General features: G+C 36.3%; 1 protein-coding gene across 1 annotated transcript in view; it reads right to left on the bottom strand.

Annotated features, from left to right (window-relative positions):
• The window catches only part of ADGRV1 (adhesion G protein-coupled receptor V1), a 199,633-nt gene that overhangs the window by 129,804 nt on the left and 49,019 nt on the right, over nt 1-20,810 (bottom strand). The window contains exons 17-22 of the mRNA XM_089908569.1: nt 19,609-19,875; nt 12,083-12,283; nt 9,335-9,461; nt 8,468-8,685; nt 7,211-7,954; nt 4,439-4,812 (exon numbers count right to left, since the gene is read on the bottom strand). Of these exons, the coding sequence (XP_089764695.1) occupies nt 4,439-4,812; nt 7,211-7,954; nt 8,468-8,685; nt 9,335-9,461; nt 12,083-12,283; nt 19,609-19,875 (1,931 nt within the window). The remainder of the gene's footprint in view (nt 1-4,438; nt 4,813-7,210; nt 7,955-8,467; nt 8,686-9,334; nt 9,462-12,082; nt 12,284-19,608; nt 19,876-20,810) is intronic.

Below are 20,810 nucleotides of genomic sequence, written 5' to 3'. Positions count from 1 at the left end.
ACTGGGCAATACGTCCAACAAAAATCAGCCATCTGTTCAATACGGAGCCCACTAGGAATCCAAAGAATTATTTGACATACCCCACCAGGGCTCTAAACCACATTTGTTCATTCTTTCAATTAAATTTATTAAGCACCTGCTATTTGCCAGGACACAGTGTACCTGGTTAGGAGGAAACAAATCACAAAATAATCTCATCTCTTTCAATATGCCAACAAGTAGACTATGTCATATTCCACATATTTTCATTATTTGTTTAAGATCTTATTATGCTTTCATGTTAACCTTAATATTACTTTATGTCATATGAATCTATGAAAAATGTAAAAGCATAACATAATTCAGAGAGAAGTCTTTAAACGATCCCTATTGGCTTCAGCATTTTTGGAGGAATAAGAAAAAAGTTAACTTTTCAATGTCACTGAAACATCACAATGCAGAAGAATCTATGGAAGTGACAGTGGTTTTTATTTCTGAAAATGAAGCAAATAACCATAAAATTTAAACTGAAGATAATTCCAGGTATAAACCACCAGTTCTCAAATATTTTAGTTTCAGGACTCCTGAGCTCTCATAAAAATGACTGAGAACCGCAAGGAGTTTCTTGCTTATGTTGGTGAAATCTGCTGATAGTTATCATTTTATGAATGAATATTGAAAAAAAAATTAAATATTGATATACTAACTCATTTTAAATAGCAATAATAAACTCATGTTAACATAAGCAACATATTTTATGAAAACTAACTATATTCTCTAAAACAAAAAAATAATGATGGGGGCATTGTTTTTACATTTTTGCAATTCTCTTCAAAGTCTAGCTTAATAGAAGACAGCTAGATTCTCATATCTCCATTTGTAATCAATTTGTCTGTTGCTATTTGTTATTTTGGTTGAAGTATATGAAGACTATCCAGCCTTACATAGATATATAACTGGAAAAGGAAGAGGATTACAATAGTGTTTTCAGACAGCTGTGGGTATTCTTCCTCAATATTATACCAAAATTTGACAAGTGGTAGTTTAGTTGCAATGTGGAATCATACTCTAAGACATTAAAATCCATTGGTCTACCTTACACTTTAAATCAGTCTTTACCCATGCATGATTTTGTAACAATACACGTGAATTATTTGGAGAATATTGGTTCACTGAGTTATACAGATCTTCCAAATGTTGATGTATTTCATTATACAAAATAAGTAAATCACACTTGCTAATATCACTATCAATCTTATCTGAAAAGTCTTTAAGTATTGGGAAACCATCAAGCTCACTTTGGCAGGTAAAATGTCCCAACAACCCTAATTTTTATTTGAAAGCTCAAATTTTTATCACTGGCAACAAATACTATCAGTTGTTTTCCAGGTAGTCACTGACTCACTTCATTCATTTCCAAGAAAATGCCTGCCAGATACCCAAGTCTGAATAACCAAACTTTGTTGGTCATTTTTCAAGTAAAAATGGTGTTCCATGAAAAGAGCAGCCAGTTCAGCTCACAACTCAGTATCTGCACAAACGCTTTTCTTCACAACTATCATGTTTTGTTAATGCAGCAGAAGTGCTTTATTTGTGCTTCTTATTTCACAATACAGAATGTTAAAAAGGTGGGTATTCAAGGGTAGAAATTTTATCAAATTAATGTTTTGTTCTGTTTCATCAAAGATACTCAAGTGAAATATTCACCTTTTAAACTACAGGTGCGTGGTGACAAATAAAACAATGACAACTGGTACAGTTTTGTGCCACTGCCTTGATTCATACAAAGGCACTAGCAGCTAGCAGTTTCGGCAACCGTTGCTTTTGCAGTGCAAATGTCAATAAAATGAAAAAGCCATCATAGCATTTTATAAAATTAGGTTTGACTTTTGCAGAACTCCTGAAAGATCTCAGGAACCCCTAGGGGTCCTTGCGCTACACTTTGAGAATGACTTCAGTAAGCAATCAATAAATATTGATGATGGTCATCACGACAAAAATATTTCATATCACTCCCGTCTTCATATCACACCAAGATGAAAGTAAGTTTTATACTTCAATTCTTAAGACTTTCAAGAATGAAAATTCTGTAATCTTCCTGACAATCAAATTCCAATATCTGATCTTTCAGACACAACACCTTCCCTATATTAACCATCTAAACTTTACTCTTTCCAGTATAGATGTATTCTATTTCTCTCTCAGGTGGGCTTGGAGAATAACCAGTCAAGTTTTCTTTTTCTTTCCAGCGGTTATACAACTATAGATGCTGTGGCTCCTATAAGGAAGTTCTCTTCTGCAATCAAAGGTTGACTGGCCCTGTTCAAATTCTGAAATATCTGGGAACAAAGGTGGAACACTTAGGTGGAACTAAACCAACACCAACACAATCTATCAATGGGAATTGTGAGATAAGCCAGCACTGAAGACTTACTATAATGGCCCAGAAAGTCAGAGAAACTCTCAAAAACTACTCATTTTAGGCAGGTTTTAAAAACTTATGTATTGTTTTGTTTTGTTTTTCAGTTTGGCTGTTTATGCAGCTTAGCTGAATCTGGTTGTGTTTGTTATTTGAACTATGAGCCTTTTCATGTCTTGATATTAAAATACATTCACAAGTTCAACAAAGATTTATTGAGTACCTACTATGCACCATGCTAGGTCCTAGAGATACAATAATGAACAATAATAAAACTCTTTCACCTTTGTGGTAGAAAGGGATAGCCAGTATATAAACAGACTTATTAATAAAATATGGAATTGAAGCGTGTGATCAATGCTACAAAAAAAAAGTAAAACTAGGTGAAGGGATGGAGTGTGACCAGTTAGTAGAAGTGGGAGGATTACTTTAAATTAAAAAGTCTTTACTGAGTAGATGTCTTTGGAGCTGAGACTTGAATGACTAATTCTGAGGATGTGGAATAAGAGTGTTCCAGATTGAAAGGCTAGGAAGTGCTGATGCCCTGAGATTGGAACTGAAACAAGGAAAGTCTGACTGAAACATACTGACCAAAGAGGAGAATTACACAAGAAGTCAGAGCCATAGGCAGGTGCCAGGTCATGAAGTGATATGAAGGGAAGCTGATTTTAGATGGCACAGAATGGTTCTCATAACCTGATGGAAGTCACTTCGTCTTTTTAAAAATAGAGATGATGATATCAAACATACATGGGGGAAAGACAACAGGTTAGAATTCACAAGATATAAGTTCAAATTCCAGTTCTTCCCACTGTATCTTAGAAACAAAAGAAGGCAGGGGGAGAAAATTAGTATTTATTAAATACTAGTAATTGCCACACTTTGAATCAGGTATTTGATCCTATCTCATTTAATTCAACTAGGGTTAGTTATTTTCTCAGGTCTCTAAGCTGCCATTTCTAACCCTACAAAGTGGAGAAGGTAATAATATTTGTTGCAGCTACATTATGAATTGTCAGAAAGGTGCATAAAAAACTAACATGTAAAGTTCTTTGACAACTAAGTATCTAAAAGTATTATCATTATAGATAAACATATTTCTCTTTTAAGTCATAGATTTGTATGACATTTGTCCTCCCTGTCTAGGATATTCTATTTCTGGTATAGAAAAGAACACTTATTGAAGATCTCTTATGATTGTCACCAAACCAAAGAATAAGGGGCAATAAAACACTCCAGAGAGCCAGGCACCCCAATTTGAGCTATTGATACAATGAGCCCTATGACCTAGATATTTTTTTCAAGCTCTACCCATTCATGTTTTTCTTAATTGCTTCAATTTACATATGCACCCCTCTAAACCTACAAGAATCAACTTGCAAAAGGAAAGCCTCTCTTGTTCGTTGGCATCCTTTCATGGACACTGAGCTGTTGCTTCACACAGAACACCTGTGAAGCGGTTTCATAAGATCTCACATTACTGAACAGGAAACCAAGATGATTACGAATCCTTGAAAGCTTGGAAAGGACTGATAAGGGCAGTAAAACTGCCTAATGAATTAAGCTGGCCAAGATGGGTGATAAGAAAGGCATTTACATCCAACATGGAAGAACACTGTAACTACTTAAGAACGTTTCATATGTGGGGAAAAAACCCTCAAAAAATCATATTTTCATAAAGTCTCAATTACAATTATTCATAGAAGCTTTCAATATATATTATTTCATTTACTTACACGGTAGCCAAAACGTAAATTACATGTGGAGTACAATTATGCATTCTGTGAAATGCATTAACTTTAAAGATAATTGCTAAAGTTTCATTTGCTAACTTATTACTACTTCTCTCAGCTTATTAAGCTTCTGATTCAAACTGTGAACTTATAAGAGAAAAGACCTTATACTTTACATTTGCACCGCTGGCTATAGCATACTTCTGGGCCTAGCATCAATACTCAGGCAATCTTACCAAATCAAAGAAAGCCCACTCCCGAACAAATCCACAAACTAACCCTGAAATTCACCAGACTCACTACTTACCTCTGGTATACAGGCTCCTGTGAAACCAAACAAGCCATTGGCATTGTCACTTTTTTGTATTACCAATCTTGCTGTAGTATTCTCTTCAGAAATGCGAGCTCCTCCACATACAGAGACTAGTTTAAGAATGAATAATTCTTCTCCTTCCTCTTCATTGTCATCTCTTGCAGAAATAATGAATGATTTGTTAGTTTCTCCCTGTCTGAATTCCAGATATCCAGAAACAGGGTGTAAATCACTCTTTGCTGGCATGGCATGAAGTTCATAAATTTCTTCAAGGGTCAATTTCTGCTCATAGGCCCTCACATCCTGCATCAGACCTGTAAATCTGTCATTGCCATTCACTCCTGCCCCAATTCTCAGTGTTCCTGGACCTGAAATTAGAAATGGGTTTAAATGCTACAATAACCACAACTATCCTGTCCTAAATTACAAGTGTGATTCAGAAAGTGAAGCGATTTTATTAAAAAGTCTTATTAGGTAAGTAAAGCTTTCACATAACTAGAACACAATTAAATAAAGGCTATCTATTATAATGAAAAATGAATCAGTAAAGTAATCACTGGGATTTAAGATATTTTGTACCAAAGGATATGTTGTACATGCGTATGTATGTGTATATACGTATGTATTTGGATAGACATTTTTTCTGGGAAATCTAAAAATTTCCTTGCACATCTAAGAATGGAATGATTCAATTCAGTCACAATTTTAAAACTTTAGTATTACTATTCTTTGAGAACTTCAATTCTTGATCTGTTAGAAATTCACCTTGAGTTAAATGAAGTTGTGAGACTTCAGCAAAAGGAGTTTTTGTGGACCAAAAATAACTGTTAATCCAAACAACTAATGCAATAAATGTAGAAAAAGAAATATTCCTTCCCTGGAACAACATTATATGAGTTTTAAGGACTTTTTCATGATAGTAACAATATGCAGCTCAACTCTTTCCTATGCATCAATAATAACCCTTTTTAGGAATTCACCAATTCTTATTACTTTACTTATTGCCTCTCCAATAACTCAACTAAGATATTTATGTAAGATGAGAGTTTGGCAGTGATTTGGAATTGCCTCCATGCCTTCTCCAGAGGTTCTGGACTGACTATATAGTAATGAGAGTGAAATATCTACAATAGACAAAAATGAACTTCACACACAATACTGAACAAACCCCAGACACTCAAGCGTACGCACTGCTCAATTCTATGTACATAAATTTTAAAAACAGTTAAAACTAATCTTATGCTCTTAGAAATGGCAATAGTAGTTGGGCATGGTGATGAGTCAATGACTAGAGAAGAGCCAAAGAGGGCTTCTGGAACACTGTTTCTTGATCTGGGGCTGGTTACATGGAATGCTGAAACTGATGAATTTAAAATTTTTTAAAATTCATCTACCTGTACACCTATATACACTTTTGTATATTTTATAATATACATAAAATATCCTATATTTCATTAATAACCTAAAAATATATATATACCTTTTCAATTTTATTTCTAAGTTACAAATTACATAGACAACATAAGTTCCTTGCAGTAAGCTACATAAAGAAACACCAGCTCTTACTTTCCCCAATCTTTCCCATTCTACCACCATGTCATGGTGGTTAACATCATGTCAAAAAAATTGATGTTAACATCAATGTTAACAGACATATGTATATATTCACACAATCAAAAGATTAATAATTTGGGCCTCCCTGGTGGCACAGTGGTTGAGAGTCTGCCTGCCGATGCAGGGGACACGGGTTCGTGCCCCGGTCCAGGAAGATCCCACATGCCGCAGAGCGGCTAGGCCTGTGAGCCATGGCCACTGAGCCTGCGCTCCGCAACGGGAGAGGCCACAGCAGTGAGAGGCCCGCGAACCAAAAAAAAAAAAGATTAATAATTTAATGCCACAGATTGTTGTAAGCACAGTTCTACAGGCTGAAATCAGTAGTGTGTGTATGTTATTCTTTTGACCATCTTTTTTCCTACTAGGAAAGAAAAAATACAATCAGATATTTAATGCAGGAGGTTCAGAAGGAAAATATTCTGTTAAGATATAACCATATAAGCTCTGCTCTACTTTCCTACTAAATAAAAAAACAGAATCAAATTACAGGATAGAGGGGCTGGGAGGGAACTGGTGATTATAACAGAAATAACTGATATTTGTACATAAACATGCACACAAGTGTGTTTCTCAAGGAAACAGCACATAATTCAGCTTAAAGATAAGGATTCTCTCTCTTTAAAGCACACCATAGAATTCATCAATTTAACTCCTGATACTATAAACCCCTGTAATTGCTGGATTGTTCAATATGATTTTCTTTTAATTTCTCTTTAACCTTATCTCCACCACCCTTTACCTCCAGAACACTGAGCTGACAGCAGTTCTCCAGATACAATACTCTGCTTCACACTTCTACACCTTTGTTCTCTTTTCTACCTGGAATTATCACACCCATCCCTCCTACTATCACAAGAGGAATTTTTTTCTTTCTTCCTTATTTTTTCTTTCTTCCTACAATGTGTTGAAGTGATCTGTTTGCACACCTCTCTCCCAGAGCCTATTTCAGGTACTTTAAGGGCAGAGACTCTGCCTGATTCATTTCTGCAACACTCAGCACAGAACTTATGGTCTTGGTAGACGTGTAGCTTTATTTAAAAAAATAAACCAATAATACATAAGCAGATTTTTAAATACCCACTAGCCTTTTTAAGAAGTCAAAATTTTTAAAAACTCAAAATTCAGGGTCCTAATTGTAAAGATAACACTCACCATCAGTAATGGCTTCTCCTTTTAGACTCTTGATTCCTCTGGGCATTGCATTTCCATCAAGGTAGAATTCAATTATACCATCATCGAGGATAATTAGAAGATGCAGCCAAACATTTTCTTCTAAGTATTTCATGACTGTCGTCTTGGCAATATATGTAGCATCGGAACCCAGAGTTTTGTAATGAAGGGAAAGTGTCACATGGGATTCATCTGTTTGAATTTTTACCCCATAGTAGATGCTTCCGTTACCATCATCCTTTGCTATAACAAATCCATTCGTATTGGCATTGGGCATTACCCAAGCTGAAAATGTAAAGTTGGCAATTGAGTTGTTCCTTGAGGGATGGTATTTTGGATTAACAGTTCCAAATGCACCCTCTAGTCCACTGAAGTACAAAGCATCTGTTCCACTATGGTGACGCCTCATGTGCGGTTGTGAATGCACAGTGCTGGGAAAAATTCCAGCCAGCAAAAAATCTATCATTGGAGGCAAACCAGCAGTGAACTCACTAGACAGTATTTCCCAGCCTACTCGTACATCACAGAAGACACCCTGCTGCCTCAGAACAGTAAAGTTGGTGATATAAGACATATCATCTTCTGAGAGGACATCTTCTGCCACTTCTCTCTCTAGGCACTCTGGATCAAAGATAAAAACTCCAAAGGGATCATCATTGAATGGAATCATTACTGTCACCTGGAGGTTGGTTCCTGCTAGTTGGCCCCCAGGACCTGGGGACCCACCTGTAATAATAATTTATAAGGAATGAAAAACCAGAATTTGGAGTACTTTCTAGTACAAGATGAAGACAAAAAGAATTTGTTTAGCAAACTTCTCATTAAGTAATTTACTTGTTAATCAATGAACAATAGTGTCACCATATGGCCTTCACCACATTTTCAAGGGTATTCTGGTTCAGTATTTCATTAACAACCAGTTGAGCCTGAAAAGAGGATACTAACTAGAAAGGTTTAATTCCCATGCTTAAAACCAAAAGTGATGGGAAAACTGATTATTTAAATTATGGTATGAAGACCAACTTTAAGCTACCATGAATCTGTACTTCCTAACTACCATTAATGTTTTGTTTGAGATACTCTATTTGGTGTGGAAAAAAATCTATTTACAAGTTTGAGGATGGATATATCTCCATCCATAAAACTTAATTTAACTGCATTTTCTATACAGCTCTAATTATTCCAGCATAAAATAGTAAATTTTGGTGGTAAAATAAAATAGATGAGAAAACACAGCACCTGAAATGTTCACAAGCTTTAAAATATAAAACTCATTGAATTCAGGAATTTTGTCTGGAAAAGCATGGAGAATTATTGGTTTGGCTCCTTCTCCATCCATAAAGTTAACAGTGCCTGAAGTTTCATAGAACTCTTGTCCAGGTTGCAAAGCAGAATCATTCTGAAATAGCTGCCAAGCCACAGAAACATTGCCAAAGTGTCCTCGGTGCCTCAAAATCCTGTATAACAAATTAAAGAAAATTATTTCTTATGAAAAATGTATAAGTAGTAACTGTACTGAGAACTTTCTGTATTATCTCAGAAATACACTTTGTCTATTTATCATCTTTAATATAAACCAGCCAGCCAGTTCTTACTGAGCAACCAAGAAGAATCTCATGGAAAAGGAAGAATGAAGTAGAACTTTAAATAATAAAAAGAAGCAGTCTTAAAATTCATAATCTTCGAAGTCCAAACTGAAAGATAAAGTCTAAGATAAATCCAATCGAAAAATATTTAGATGAGAATTGGCAAAAGTTCTTCAAAAGCAAAGCCTAGGGTGAGGGTAGTCACATATCATTTAAAAGAAGAATTCCAGAAGACCTTGAATAATTGAAGTCTCTCAGTCTTGATGAGGAACAGAAGTGGGGTAAAGGAGAGTGGGGAGAGTATTTTCTGCTTTCCATCTAAAGTGTCCGGGTTTTTTTTAACAAGTGGAAACAACATGAACAAAGTTTACAATTCATTCAGACTACCAACTTTGAAATTATTCCATTCTTAACCATTTTTTTAATTTTGAAAGATTAACAATGTTTCAAATTTTTGCATACATAGAGATTTTATTTTATTTTAACCAATTTTGAATTTGCCTTGTCCAAATATGCTTACCAAAATGAATTAGTCTTTCCTTCTTCTACTGCTTTGTCTATGGGCTCCAAGGAAAAAATACCATTTGGGTCATCATTAGCTTCAATTATCACTGTAGCTATTCCAAATTTATATACTACTGTATCACCTAAATTAAAAATGGAAAAGTCAAAATATCAAAAAAGTACTTGACTTATTGTTAAATTTGTATTTTTAAACTAAGAAACAGTTTAAAATAAGGTTCAAATTCCAGGAAGAATTTCCTCATTGAAGGTCATAAATAAATGAAAGAGATGGCTAAATAAGTTTAATGTGACCTGTCTCTGAAGAAATGTTTAATTACAGAAGAACTACTTCACTGAAAAACATACATATTTTTCTTTGCAATAGGAATATCACCTCAATAGTTTAATTAGAAATTAAAAACATAGCTTTATCAAATTTCAACATTTTGAGGTAGATTCTTTCATTTCATAAAAATTAAAGTATTATCCCATAAGATATATTAATTAGAATCACTGGCTTAAATATTGGATTGACCAAAAAGTTCATTCGGGTTTTTCCAAAACATCTTATGGAAAAACCTGAACGAACCTTTTGGGCAACCCAATTATTTCCCTTTAGATCTCCGCCTTTAGGCAGCAGAGTCTGATCTGGTCATACATGGAACAAAGCAATCTTTATGATGTTGAACCTGATTCCTTTCTACTCCAATTGTTTCCACAGCATGTTGGCACCATTACAGCCAATAAATTAGGTCTCTTCTCATCACTCCCCTGAGGTCCATAGTTTTTCCTCTTACTGGAGCTGTTCCCTCTGTGAGCAAAAGTCTTCCCAACCTTTATTCACTTATTTTCACTCCTCAGGACCCAGCTCAAGCAACAACTCTTCCGGGAATTCTTCCTTGAATTCCCAAGTTAAGTGCATCCTCTACTGTGTTCCTACAGCACTTCACACTTTGTCAATCTGGCATAGCGATTATCACCTTATATTAATACACACACACACTGACACGTACACACACTCAGGTGCGCACACACACACAATATTACTGTTAAGTCCTTGTACAAATGCTTCTTAATCAATGTCATCCCCTAGCAGGGTAGATGCTCAGTCATTGGTATTTATCAAAGTTCGCTAAACTGATACAAATAAAACTTTGAAAATTAGATGAGGACAACACCTAAAACTAAAATTAGAGAAAAAGAAATACGTGGCAAACCAGCACATTAAAAATAATTTATATAAATATACAATTGTACTCAACCTTACTTGATGATTAGCAAATGGAAAGAGGAAAAAAACATAAAAAAAGACAGTAAATCACTGTATAGAAAATCCTGACATTATGGAGTAATAAAATAACTTAAAATATATCATAAAATCTAACAAAAACAAATAAAAACAAGAACGCCTAATTTTGGCAGGGTTCTGCTATAATGTGCATTTGTTATGCAACATGTCATAGGTGATATTGAAAATAATGGAGAGGAAGGGGAATAGGAAGAAAGACACAAAGAGAAAGAGACAAAGGAATAGGGAGAATGATAAACACAGCACAAACAAAAATTAAGTGATCTCTTTCTTTTCCTCTTCTTCTTTCTTAATATTTCAGTCTAAGAGGTAGAGCACAACGTACGCAGGCACGCTGTGAGTTAGGGATACGACACCACAGTGACCCAACACAAGGTTAGAGCTCACGCAGGGTAAGGAAGGCATCTCCAACAGAGAAAAGCTTGGGGTTCGATGATGGAGTCTGAGTGGAGTGGGAGGGCATCCACATGAGGGTAGGGGGTTGGCCTAGAGCAGGAAGCTAGAACACTACTGCAGTAAGAAAAGCAAACTCATTGTGGGAAGAAGGTAAACGAAGCAATGGGAAAGTGGTTACACACGAGGTGAATTAATCAAATAAGTAAATATATTGATATTAAAGATAATCGGAGTTGGACTGCTCATTACCAGTGGAGGAAGGGATAAATATGAAAACGAGAATAAAACTTGTGATATTGGATAGAAATGGACACCCTAGGTGAACTAATGGTCTTCAATGTATACAGTTGGGTACAGAACTACAGATGTTAATGTGCATGTGTATATACATAAATTCATACATACATACATATATTTCCTATCTCTGTAAGAGGACCTAGGAGGACCATAAACTCAATAATAATTAGCATACCTAGTGCAGAGGTCCTGGTTTCTACAGAACATTCTTGAGCTTTCCCTGGTGGTGCAGTGGTTGAAAATCCACCTAACAATGCAGGGTACACGGGTTCAAGCCCTGGTCTGGGAAGATCCCACATGCCGCGGAACAACTAAGCCCGTGCACCACAACTACTCTAGAGCCTGCGAGCCACAACTACTGAGCCTGTGCACCACAACTACTGAGCCTTTCCTCTAGAGCCCGTGAGCCACAACTACTAAGGCCTGCACACCTAGAGCCCATGCACTGCAACAGGAGAAGCCACCGCAATGAGAAGCCCGTGCACCACAACAAAGAGTATCCCCTGCTCACCGCAACTAGAGAAAGCCTCCACGCAGCAACAAAGACCCAACACAGCCAAAAAATAAAAATAATAAAATAAATAAATAACATTCCTCACTAAGCGGAGTCAGGGCTCCTTGAAAAAATGACTGATTTCAGGGTTTTGACAGGAAAAGTATAAGATGAGTCTGGAATAGCTTGCTGTTCCAGGAAGTAAGAAAATGCTCACAGAATAATAGCGACAGGTCACAAAGACAAAGAAGTCATCTTGCACAGGCTACCACTGGCCAAATCTGGGACAATGTGACCATCAAAGTAAACAATGATAGCGAAATAGGGCGAGTAGTTGTTAGTGTCAGTTGCTCGGAGGTGGCGGCCACAGTCACCATGAAAGGTACTGGACGGCAAGCAAAGGTAGTCACCCTGGCGGCGTGTGGGCCCCTCAGACGATGAGGTCATCTGCAATAAATTTCCTGAGACACCTTCAAGATGGCGGAGGAGTATCATGTGGACATCACCTTCTTCCCCACAAAAACATCAGAAATACATCTACATATGGAACAACTCCTACAGAACACCTACTGAACGCTGGCAGAAGACCTCAGACTTCACAAAAGATATGTACTTTTTTTTTTCCTTTTTCTCTTTTTGTGAGTGTGTATGTGTATGCTTCTTTGTGTGATTTTGTCTGTGTAGCTTTGCTTTTACCATTTGTCCTAGGGTTCCATCTGTCCTTTTTTTTTCTTAGTATAGTTCTTAGCGCTTTTTATCACTCGTGGATTTGTTTTTTGGTTTGGCTGCTCTCTTCCTTCTTTCTTTTTTCTTTCTTAAATTACTTTTAAAATTTTTTTATTTTTAATAACTTTTTTATTTATTATTTTTTATTTTAATAACTTTATTTCTTTTTATTTATTTTTTCTTTCTTCCTTTTTTTTCTCCCTTTTCTTCTGAGACATGTAGCTGACAGGGTCTTGGTGCTCTGGCTGGGTGTCAGACCTGGGCCTCTGATGTGGGAGAGCCGAATTGAGGATACTCGTCCACCAGAGACCTCCGGGCTCCATGTAATATCAAGCTGCAAAAGCTCTCCCAAAGAGCTCCATCTCAACGCTAAGACCCAGCTCCACTCTACGAACAGCAAGCTACAGTGCTGGACACCCTATGCCAAACAACTAACAAGAGACGAACACAACCCCACCCATTAGCAGAGAGGTTGCCTAAAATAATAATAAGGTCACAAACACCCCAAAACACACCACCAGACGCAGTCCTGCCCACCAGAAAGACAAGATCCAGCCTCATCTACCAGAAAACAGGCACCAGTCCCTTCCACCAGGAATCCTACACAACCTTCAGAACCAACCTTAGTCATTGGGGGCAGACACCAAAAACAACGGGAACTACAAACCTGCAGCATGCGAAAAGGAGACCCCAAACACAGTAAGTTAAGCAAAATGAGAAGACAGAGAAACACACAGCAGATGAAGGAGCAAGGCAAAAACCCACCAGACCTAACAGATGAAGAGGAAATAGGCAGTCTACCTGAAAAAGTATTCAGAATAATGATAGTAAAGATGATCCAAAATCTTGTAAATAGAATAGAGAAAATGCAAGAAACATTTAACAAGGACTTAGAAGAACTAAAGATGAAACACACAATGATGAACAACACAATAAATGAAATTAAAAATACTCTAGATGGGATCAATGGCAGAATAACTGAGGCAGAAGAACGGATAAGTGACCTGGAAGATAAAATAGTGGAAATAACTACTGCAGAGCAGAATAAAGAAAAAAGAATGAAAAGAACTGAGGACAGTCTCAGAGCCTCTGGGACAACATTAAATACACAAACATTCGAATTATAGGGGTCTCAGAAGAAGAAGAGAAAAAGAAAGGGACTGAGAAAATATTTGAAGACATTATAGCTGAAAACTTCCCTAATATGGGAAAGGAAATAATCAACTCCAGGAAGCGCAGAGAGTCCCATACAGATAAATCCAAGGAGAAACACGCTAAGACACATACTAATCAAACTATCAAAAACCAAATACAAAGAAAAAATATTAAAAGCAGCAAGGGAAAAACAACAAATAACATACAAGGGAATCCCCATAAGGTTAACAGCTGATCTTTCAGCAGAAACTCTGCAAGCCAGAAGGGAGTGGCAGGACATATTTAAAGTGATCAAAGGGAAAAACCTATAACCAAGATTACTCTTCCCAGCAAGGATCTCATTCAGATTCAAAGGAGAAATTAAAACTTTTACAGACAAACAAGCAAAAGCTAAGAGAATTCAGCACCACCAAACCAGCTTTACAACAAATGCTAAAGGAACTTCTCTAGGCAGGAAACACAAGAGAAGGAAAACACCTACAATAACAAACCAAAAATAATTAAGAAAATGGAAACAGGAACATACATATCGATAACTACCTTAAATGTAAATGGATTAAATGCTCCAACCAAAAGACATAGACTGGCTGAATGGGTACAAAAACAAGACCCGTATATATGCTGTCTACAAGAGACCGACTTCAGACCTAGACTGAAAGTGAGGGGATGGAAAAAGATATTCCATGCAAATGGAAATCAAAAGGAAGCTGAGTAGCAATTCTCATATCAGACAAAACAGACTTAAAGATTATTACAAAAAGAGACAAAGAAGGACACTACATAATGATCAAGGGATCAGTCCAAGAGGAAGATATAATAGTTGTAAATATTTATGAACCCAACACTGGAGTACTTCAATACATAAGGCAAATGCTAACAGCTGTAAAAGGGGAAATTGACAGTAACACAATCATAGTAGGGGACTTCAACACCCCACCTTCACCAATGGACACATCATCCAAATTGAAAATACATAAGGAAACACAAGCTTTAAATGATACTTTAAATGAGATGGACTTAATTGATATTTATAGGACATTCCATCCAAAAAACAACAGAATACACTTTCTTCTCAAGTGCTCATGGAACAAACTCCAGGATAGATCATACATTGGGTCACAAATCAAGCCTTGCTAAATTTAAGAAAATTGAAATTGTATCAAGTATCTTTTCCAACCACAACGCTATGAGACTAGATATCAATTATAGGAAAAAATCTGTAAAAAATACAAACACATGGAGGCTAAACAATACAGTATTAAATAACCAAGAGATCACTGAAGAAATCAAAAAAATACCTAGAAACAAATGACAATTATAACATGATGACCCAAAACCTATGGGATGCAGCAAAAGCAGTTCTAAGAGGGAAGTTTATACCAATACAATCCTACCTCAAGAAACAAGAAACACCTCAAAAAAACAACCTAACCTTACACCTAAAGCAATTAGAGAAAGAACAAAAAATAACCCTAAAGTTAGCAGAAGGAAAGAAATCATAAAGATCAGATCAGAAATAAATGAAAAAGAAATGAAGGAAATGATAGCAAAGATCAATAAAACGAAAAGCTGATTCTATGAGAAGATAAACAAAATTAATAAACCATTAGCCAGACTCATCAAGAAAAAAAGGGAGAAGACTCAAATCAATAGTACTAGAAATGAAAAAGGAGAAGTAACAACTGACACTGCAGAAATACAAAGAATCATGAGACAATATTATAAGCAACTCTATGCCAATAAAATGGACAACCTGGAAGAACTGGACAAATTCTTAGAAAAGCACAATCTTCCGAAACTGAACCAGGAAGAAATAGAAAATATAAAGAGACCAATCACAAGCACTGAAATTGAAACTGTGATTAAAAATCTTCCAGCAAAGAAAAGCTTAGGACCTGATGGTTTCACAGGCAAATTCTATCAAACATTTAGAGAAGAGCTAACACCTATCCTTCTCAAACTCTTACAAAATATAGCAGAGGGAGGAACACTCCCTAGCTCATTCTATGAGGCCACCATCACCCTGATACCAAAATCAGACAAAGATATCACAAAGAAAGAAAACTACAGGTCAATATCACTGATGAACACAGATGCAAAAATCCTCAACAAAATACTAGCAAACAGAATCCAACATCACATTAAAAGGATCATACACCATGATCAAGTGGGGTTTATCCCAGGAGTGCAAGGATTCTTCAATATATGCAAATCAATCAATGTGATACACCATATTAACCAACTGAAGGAGAAAAACCATATGATAATCTCAATAGATGCAGAAAAAGCTTTTGACAAAATTCAACACCAATTTATGATAAAAACCCTCCAGAAAGTAGGCACAGAGGGAACTTACCTCAACATAATAAAGGCCATATATGACAAACCCACAGGAAACATCATTCTCAATAGTGAAAAACTGAAACCATTTCCTCTAAGATCAGGAACAAGACAAGGTTGCCCACTCTCACCACTATTATTCAACATAGTTTAGGAAGTTTTAACCACAGTAATCAGAGAAGAAAAAGAAATAAAAGGAATCCACATCGGAAAAGAAGAAGTAAAGCTGTCACTGTTTGCAGACCACATGATAATATACATAGAGAATCCTAAAGATGCTACCAGAAAACTAGTAGAGCTAATCAATGAATTTGGTAAAGTAGCAGGATACAAAATTAATACACAGAAATCTCTGACATTCCTATACACTAATGATGATGAAAAGTCTGAAAGAGGAATTAAGGAAACACTCCCATTTACTACTGCAACAAAAAGAATAAAATACCTAGCAATAAACCTACCTAAGGAGACAAAAGACCTGTATGCAGAAAACTATAAGACACTGATAAAAGAAATTAAAGATGATACAAACAGATCGAGAGATATACCATGTTCTTGGATTGGAAGAAGCAACATTGTGAAAATGAATATACTACCAAAGCAATCTACAGATTCAATGTAATCCCTATCAAACTACCAATGGCATTTTTCACAGAACTAGAACAAAAAATTTCACAGTTTGTATGGAAACACAAAAGACCCCGAATAGCCAAAGCAATCTTGAGAAAGAAAAATGGAGCTGGAGGAATCAGGCTCCTGGACTTCAGACTATACTACAAAGCTACAGAAATCAAGACAGTATGGTACGGGCACAAAAACCGAAATATAGATCAGTGGAACAGGATAGAAAGCCCAGAGATAAACCCACACACCTATGGTCACCTTATTTTTGATAAAGGAGGCAAGAATATACAATGGAGAAAAGACAGCCTCTTCAATAAGTGGTGCAGGGAAAAATGGACAGCTACACGTAAAAGAATGAAATTAGAACACTCCCTAACATCATACACAAAAATAAACTCAAAATGGATGAAAGATCTAAGTGTAAAGCCAGACACTATAAAACTCTTAGAGGAAAACATAGGCAGAACACCCTGACATAAATCACAGCAAGATCCTTTCTGACCCACCTCCTAGAGAAATGGAAATAAAAACAAAAATAAACAAATGAGACCTAATGAAACTTAAAAGTTTTTACACAGCAAAGGAAAACATAAACAAGACAAAAATACAACCCTCAGAATGGGAGAAAATATTTGCAAATGAAGCAACTGAAAAACGATTAATCTCCAAAACATACAAGCAGCTCATGCAGCTCAATATCAAAAAAACAAACAACCCAATCCAAAAATGGGTAGAAGACCTAAACAGACATTTCTCTAAAGAAGATATACAGATTGCCAAAGAACCATGACAGCATGCTCAACATCACTGATCATTACAGAAATGCAAATCAACACTACAATGATGTATCACCTCATACCAGTCAGAATGGCCATCATGAAAAAATCTACAACAATAAATGCTGGAGAGGGTGTGGAGAAAAGGGAACCCTCTTGCACTGTTGGTGGGAATGTAAACTGATACAGCCACTATGGAGAACAGTATGGTGGTTCCTTGAAAAACTAAAAATAGAACTATCATACGACCCAGCAATCCCACTACTGGGCATATACGCTGAGAAAACCATACTTCAAAAAGAGTCATGTACCACAATGTTCATTGCACCTCTATTTACAATAGCCAGGACATGGAAGCAACCTAAGTGCCCATCGACAGATGTATGGATAAAGATGATGTGGCACATATAGACAATGGAATATTACTCAGCCATAAAAAGAAACGAAATTGAGTTATTTGTAGTGACGTGGATGGACCTAGAGTCTGTCATACAGAGTGAAGTAAGTTAGAAAGAGAAAAACAAATACCGTATGCTAACACATACATATGGAATCTTAAAAAAAAAAAAAAACAAGGTTCTGAAGAACCTAGGGGCAGACAGGAATAAAGATGTAGAGAATGGACTTGAGGACACGGGGAGGGGGAAGGGTAAGCTGGGACTAAACGAGAGAGTGGCATGGACATATATACACTACCAAATGTGAAATAGATAGCTAATGGGAAGCAGCCACATAGCACAGGGAGGTCAGCTCGGTGCTATGTGACCACCTAGACGGGTGGGATAGGGAGGGTGGGTGGGAGACGCAAGAGGGAGGAGATATGGGAATACATGTATATGTATAGCTGATTCCCTTTGTTATAAAGCAGAAACTAACACGCTGTAAAGCAATTATACTCTAATAAAGATGTTAAAAAAGAAATGATAGCGAAATATAACCCACTGCATTAAACAGAAATCATGAGTCCATACTGATAAATATATCAATGAAAAAATTGGAAGTTTGATGAGTAACAGGATATTTACATAAACTATCTCCCCCACAAAATATTTATTAATTACAAAGGAACGAAAAGTACAGTAGAGAAGCCTGGCTTCACCACCTAAACTGTGGTCAAAGTAAACATGGCAGTAAAGGGACAAAACAAAATCATGTGCCAACAGGAGAGATATAATGGGAACACAGAATTACAACTATGAAATTCCTGCCAAGGATGCAAAGCCTGAATCTAATCATGAGGAACATCAAACAAACCAAAATGAAGGACATTCAACAAAACAACTGCCCTGTAATCTTCTATATTACAAAGGTCATGCAAGTCAAGGAAAGACTCTATTCCAGACTGAAGAGATTAAGAGACAGCAATTAAATGCAATGCATGATTTAGGAAAGGATCGTTTTTGCTAGAAAGGACATTGTTGGGAAAACTGGAGAAATCTGAATGGGGTCTGAGGCAATAATTGTATTAATGTTAACCTGATTTCAATGGCTATATTGTGGTTATGTAGGAAAATGTCCTAGTATATAGAAAAAAACACACTCGCGTATTCAGGGGTGATGGAGTATCATGTCTTCTTAATCTAGAAGATTAAGGAAAAAAATAAGTCTATGTACTCTTAAAAGAATAAAATAAATACCAAAAGAAGCTATAATCCCTCTAATTTACTAAAGATGGGGTCAAAACATTCTCAGGACCCATATAATGGGGACAAAACATCCTGCTTCATTTATAGCATGGAGAAGAAGGAATTTCCCCTCCTGCAAATTGTCATGCATTGTGGCTGTAGAGCCAATTGGGCTCAAGTCACCCACAGAATGCAGCTTCCCAACCACTATGCCCAGCACCCTGCTAGGAGGGAAGAGACTACAGATGCCCTAAGCCCTTGGATGACTAGAAAAGACTTAGGGTAGCTTTAGCTAAAAGATTTCTATTCCTCATATAATAATAACATAATTTTCTATGTGTGCTATATTGTGAAAAAAGATTAAGAATAATGACGTAGAGTATACCAGGTACACGAAGTCTCAACACATATATTCCTCAGCCCTTCCCTCAAGAAAGCAATGAAATAAACAATTTTGCTCTTGAACAATCCCAGGTGACAGTTAAATGCTTAATGTCATCTCATAAAAGCACTGAAACAACAGATATGCCATAAATGTAATTTATTTACCTGTTGAATTAAAGAGGATTATATAAAAGGACTCATCTGTTTCTGGGATATCATCTTCATTAATGAATACAGATATGTTCTGCTCTCTACTTCCAACCGCAAAAACAAGCATTTCTCCTTTTTCAATGGGAACAAAGTCCCCCTCTCTGGCGGTAGCATTCCCATCCATGGTAGCATATTGGACGGTGCAGGCAACATCAACAGATCCATTTCTGAGAACGATAAAGTCAGCAGTCTCACCTTCCCGAACCCTCACTACACGAGGTTCTGAAATATTCATAAAGATAAGAAGAAACGTGTGAGCTTTTCTGATTCCACCTCCATATTTTCAGATCACATGTTTCTCCCTGCCCCCCACAAGAAATGAACTCCACTGTGTCTTTACTTAAAGACTCAGCTCTGATCCCAACGCCTACATGAGGTCTCCTCTGATTACTTCTAGTCAATGGCCTTCCTCTTGCCTTGACTCCTATGGAATCCATTGTCTTCAATATCCAATTTGTCAGTAAATTACATACTGTCTGGAATCCTCTGACTACTGTTTCATACACTTTATTTTCAAATTTAGACCATAAGTTCCTTGAGAATAGGCCCAGATATCTTAGGTTTTATTTTTGCCACTTCTTCTTCAGGGTTAGTAGAAGACTGAACACAGGACTAACTCATTAAGTACATGTTAACTGAAGGTTAAAATATAAATCAATAATACTCAAGAGGTTTAAGAGTCCTACAGTTATAAATTGAACATCTTGCAAAAATGACTTAAGAAAGAATTAGATACCAATAGATTAGATACCAAATAAAACTAAAAGATATCTCAGGTGGAAAAGACAGTTCTAAAGAAAGCATTAAAGTGGCAAAAATGGGGAGACCTTAATTTATACGTCAACTTATATGTCCCTTAAATAATAGTAATTATAGTAAGTAACCATTCATTAAGTACAATACGCAGACCCTGAACTGGCTACACTGTATACTGGAAGAGTGTTCATTTTTGCACAATGGAAAGAAAATACCTTGGAATTTAAAAGTGGGAGGAGAACAAAGCTAATAAAATAGTAGTTATTTTATTTTCTTTTTCCTTCAGAAGATCCTTAAAAGTATTTGTTAAAACGTCAAAGAGTTTGAATAATGATCATCCAAACAAATTATGAAATCCTATTTAAACAAGCAACAATTGTGCTTTATTGAAAATGTTCACT

This window comes from Delphinapterus leucas, chromosome 3 (genome assembly GCF_059928025.1).
Source record: "Delphinapterus leucas isolate spDelLeu-1000000601 "Yukka" chromosome 3, BTC_Dleu_Yukka2, whole genome shotgun sequence".
In the NCBI taxonomy this organism is placed as follows: domain Eukaryota; kingdom Metazoa; phylum Chordata; class Mammalia; order Artiodactyla; family Monodontidae; genus Delphinapterus; species Delphinapterus leucas.
Note: the sequence above shows the minus strand (reverse complement) of the source record. Positions and strands in the feature narration are given on the sequence as shown.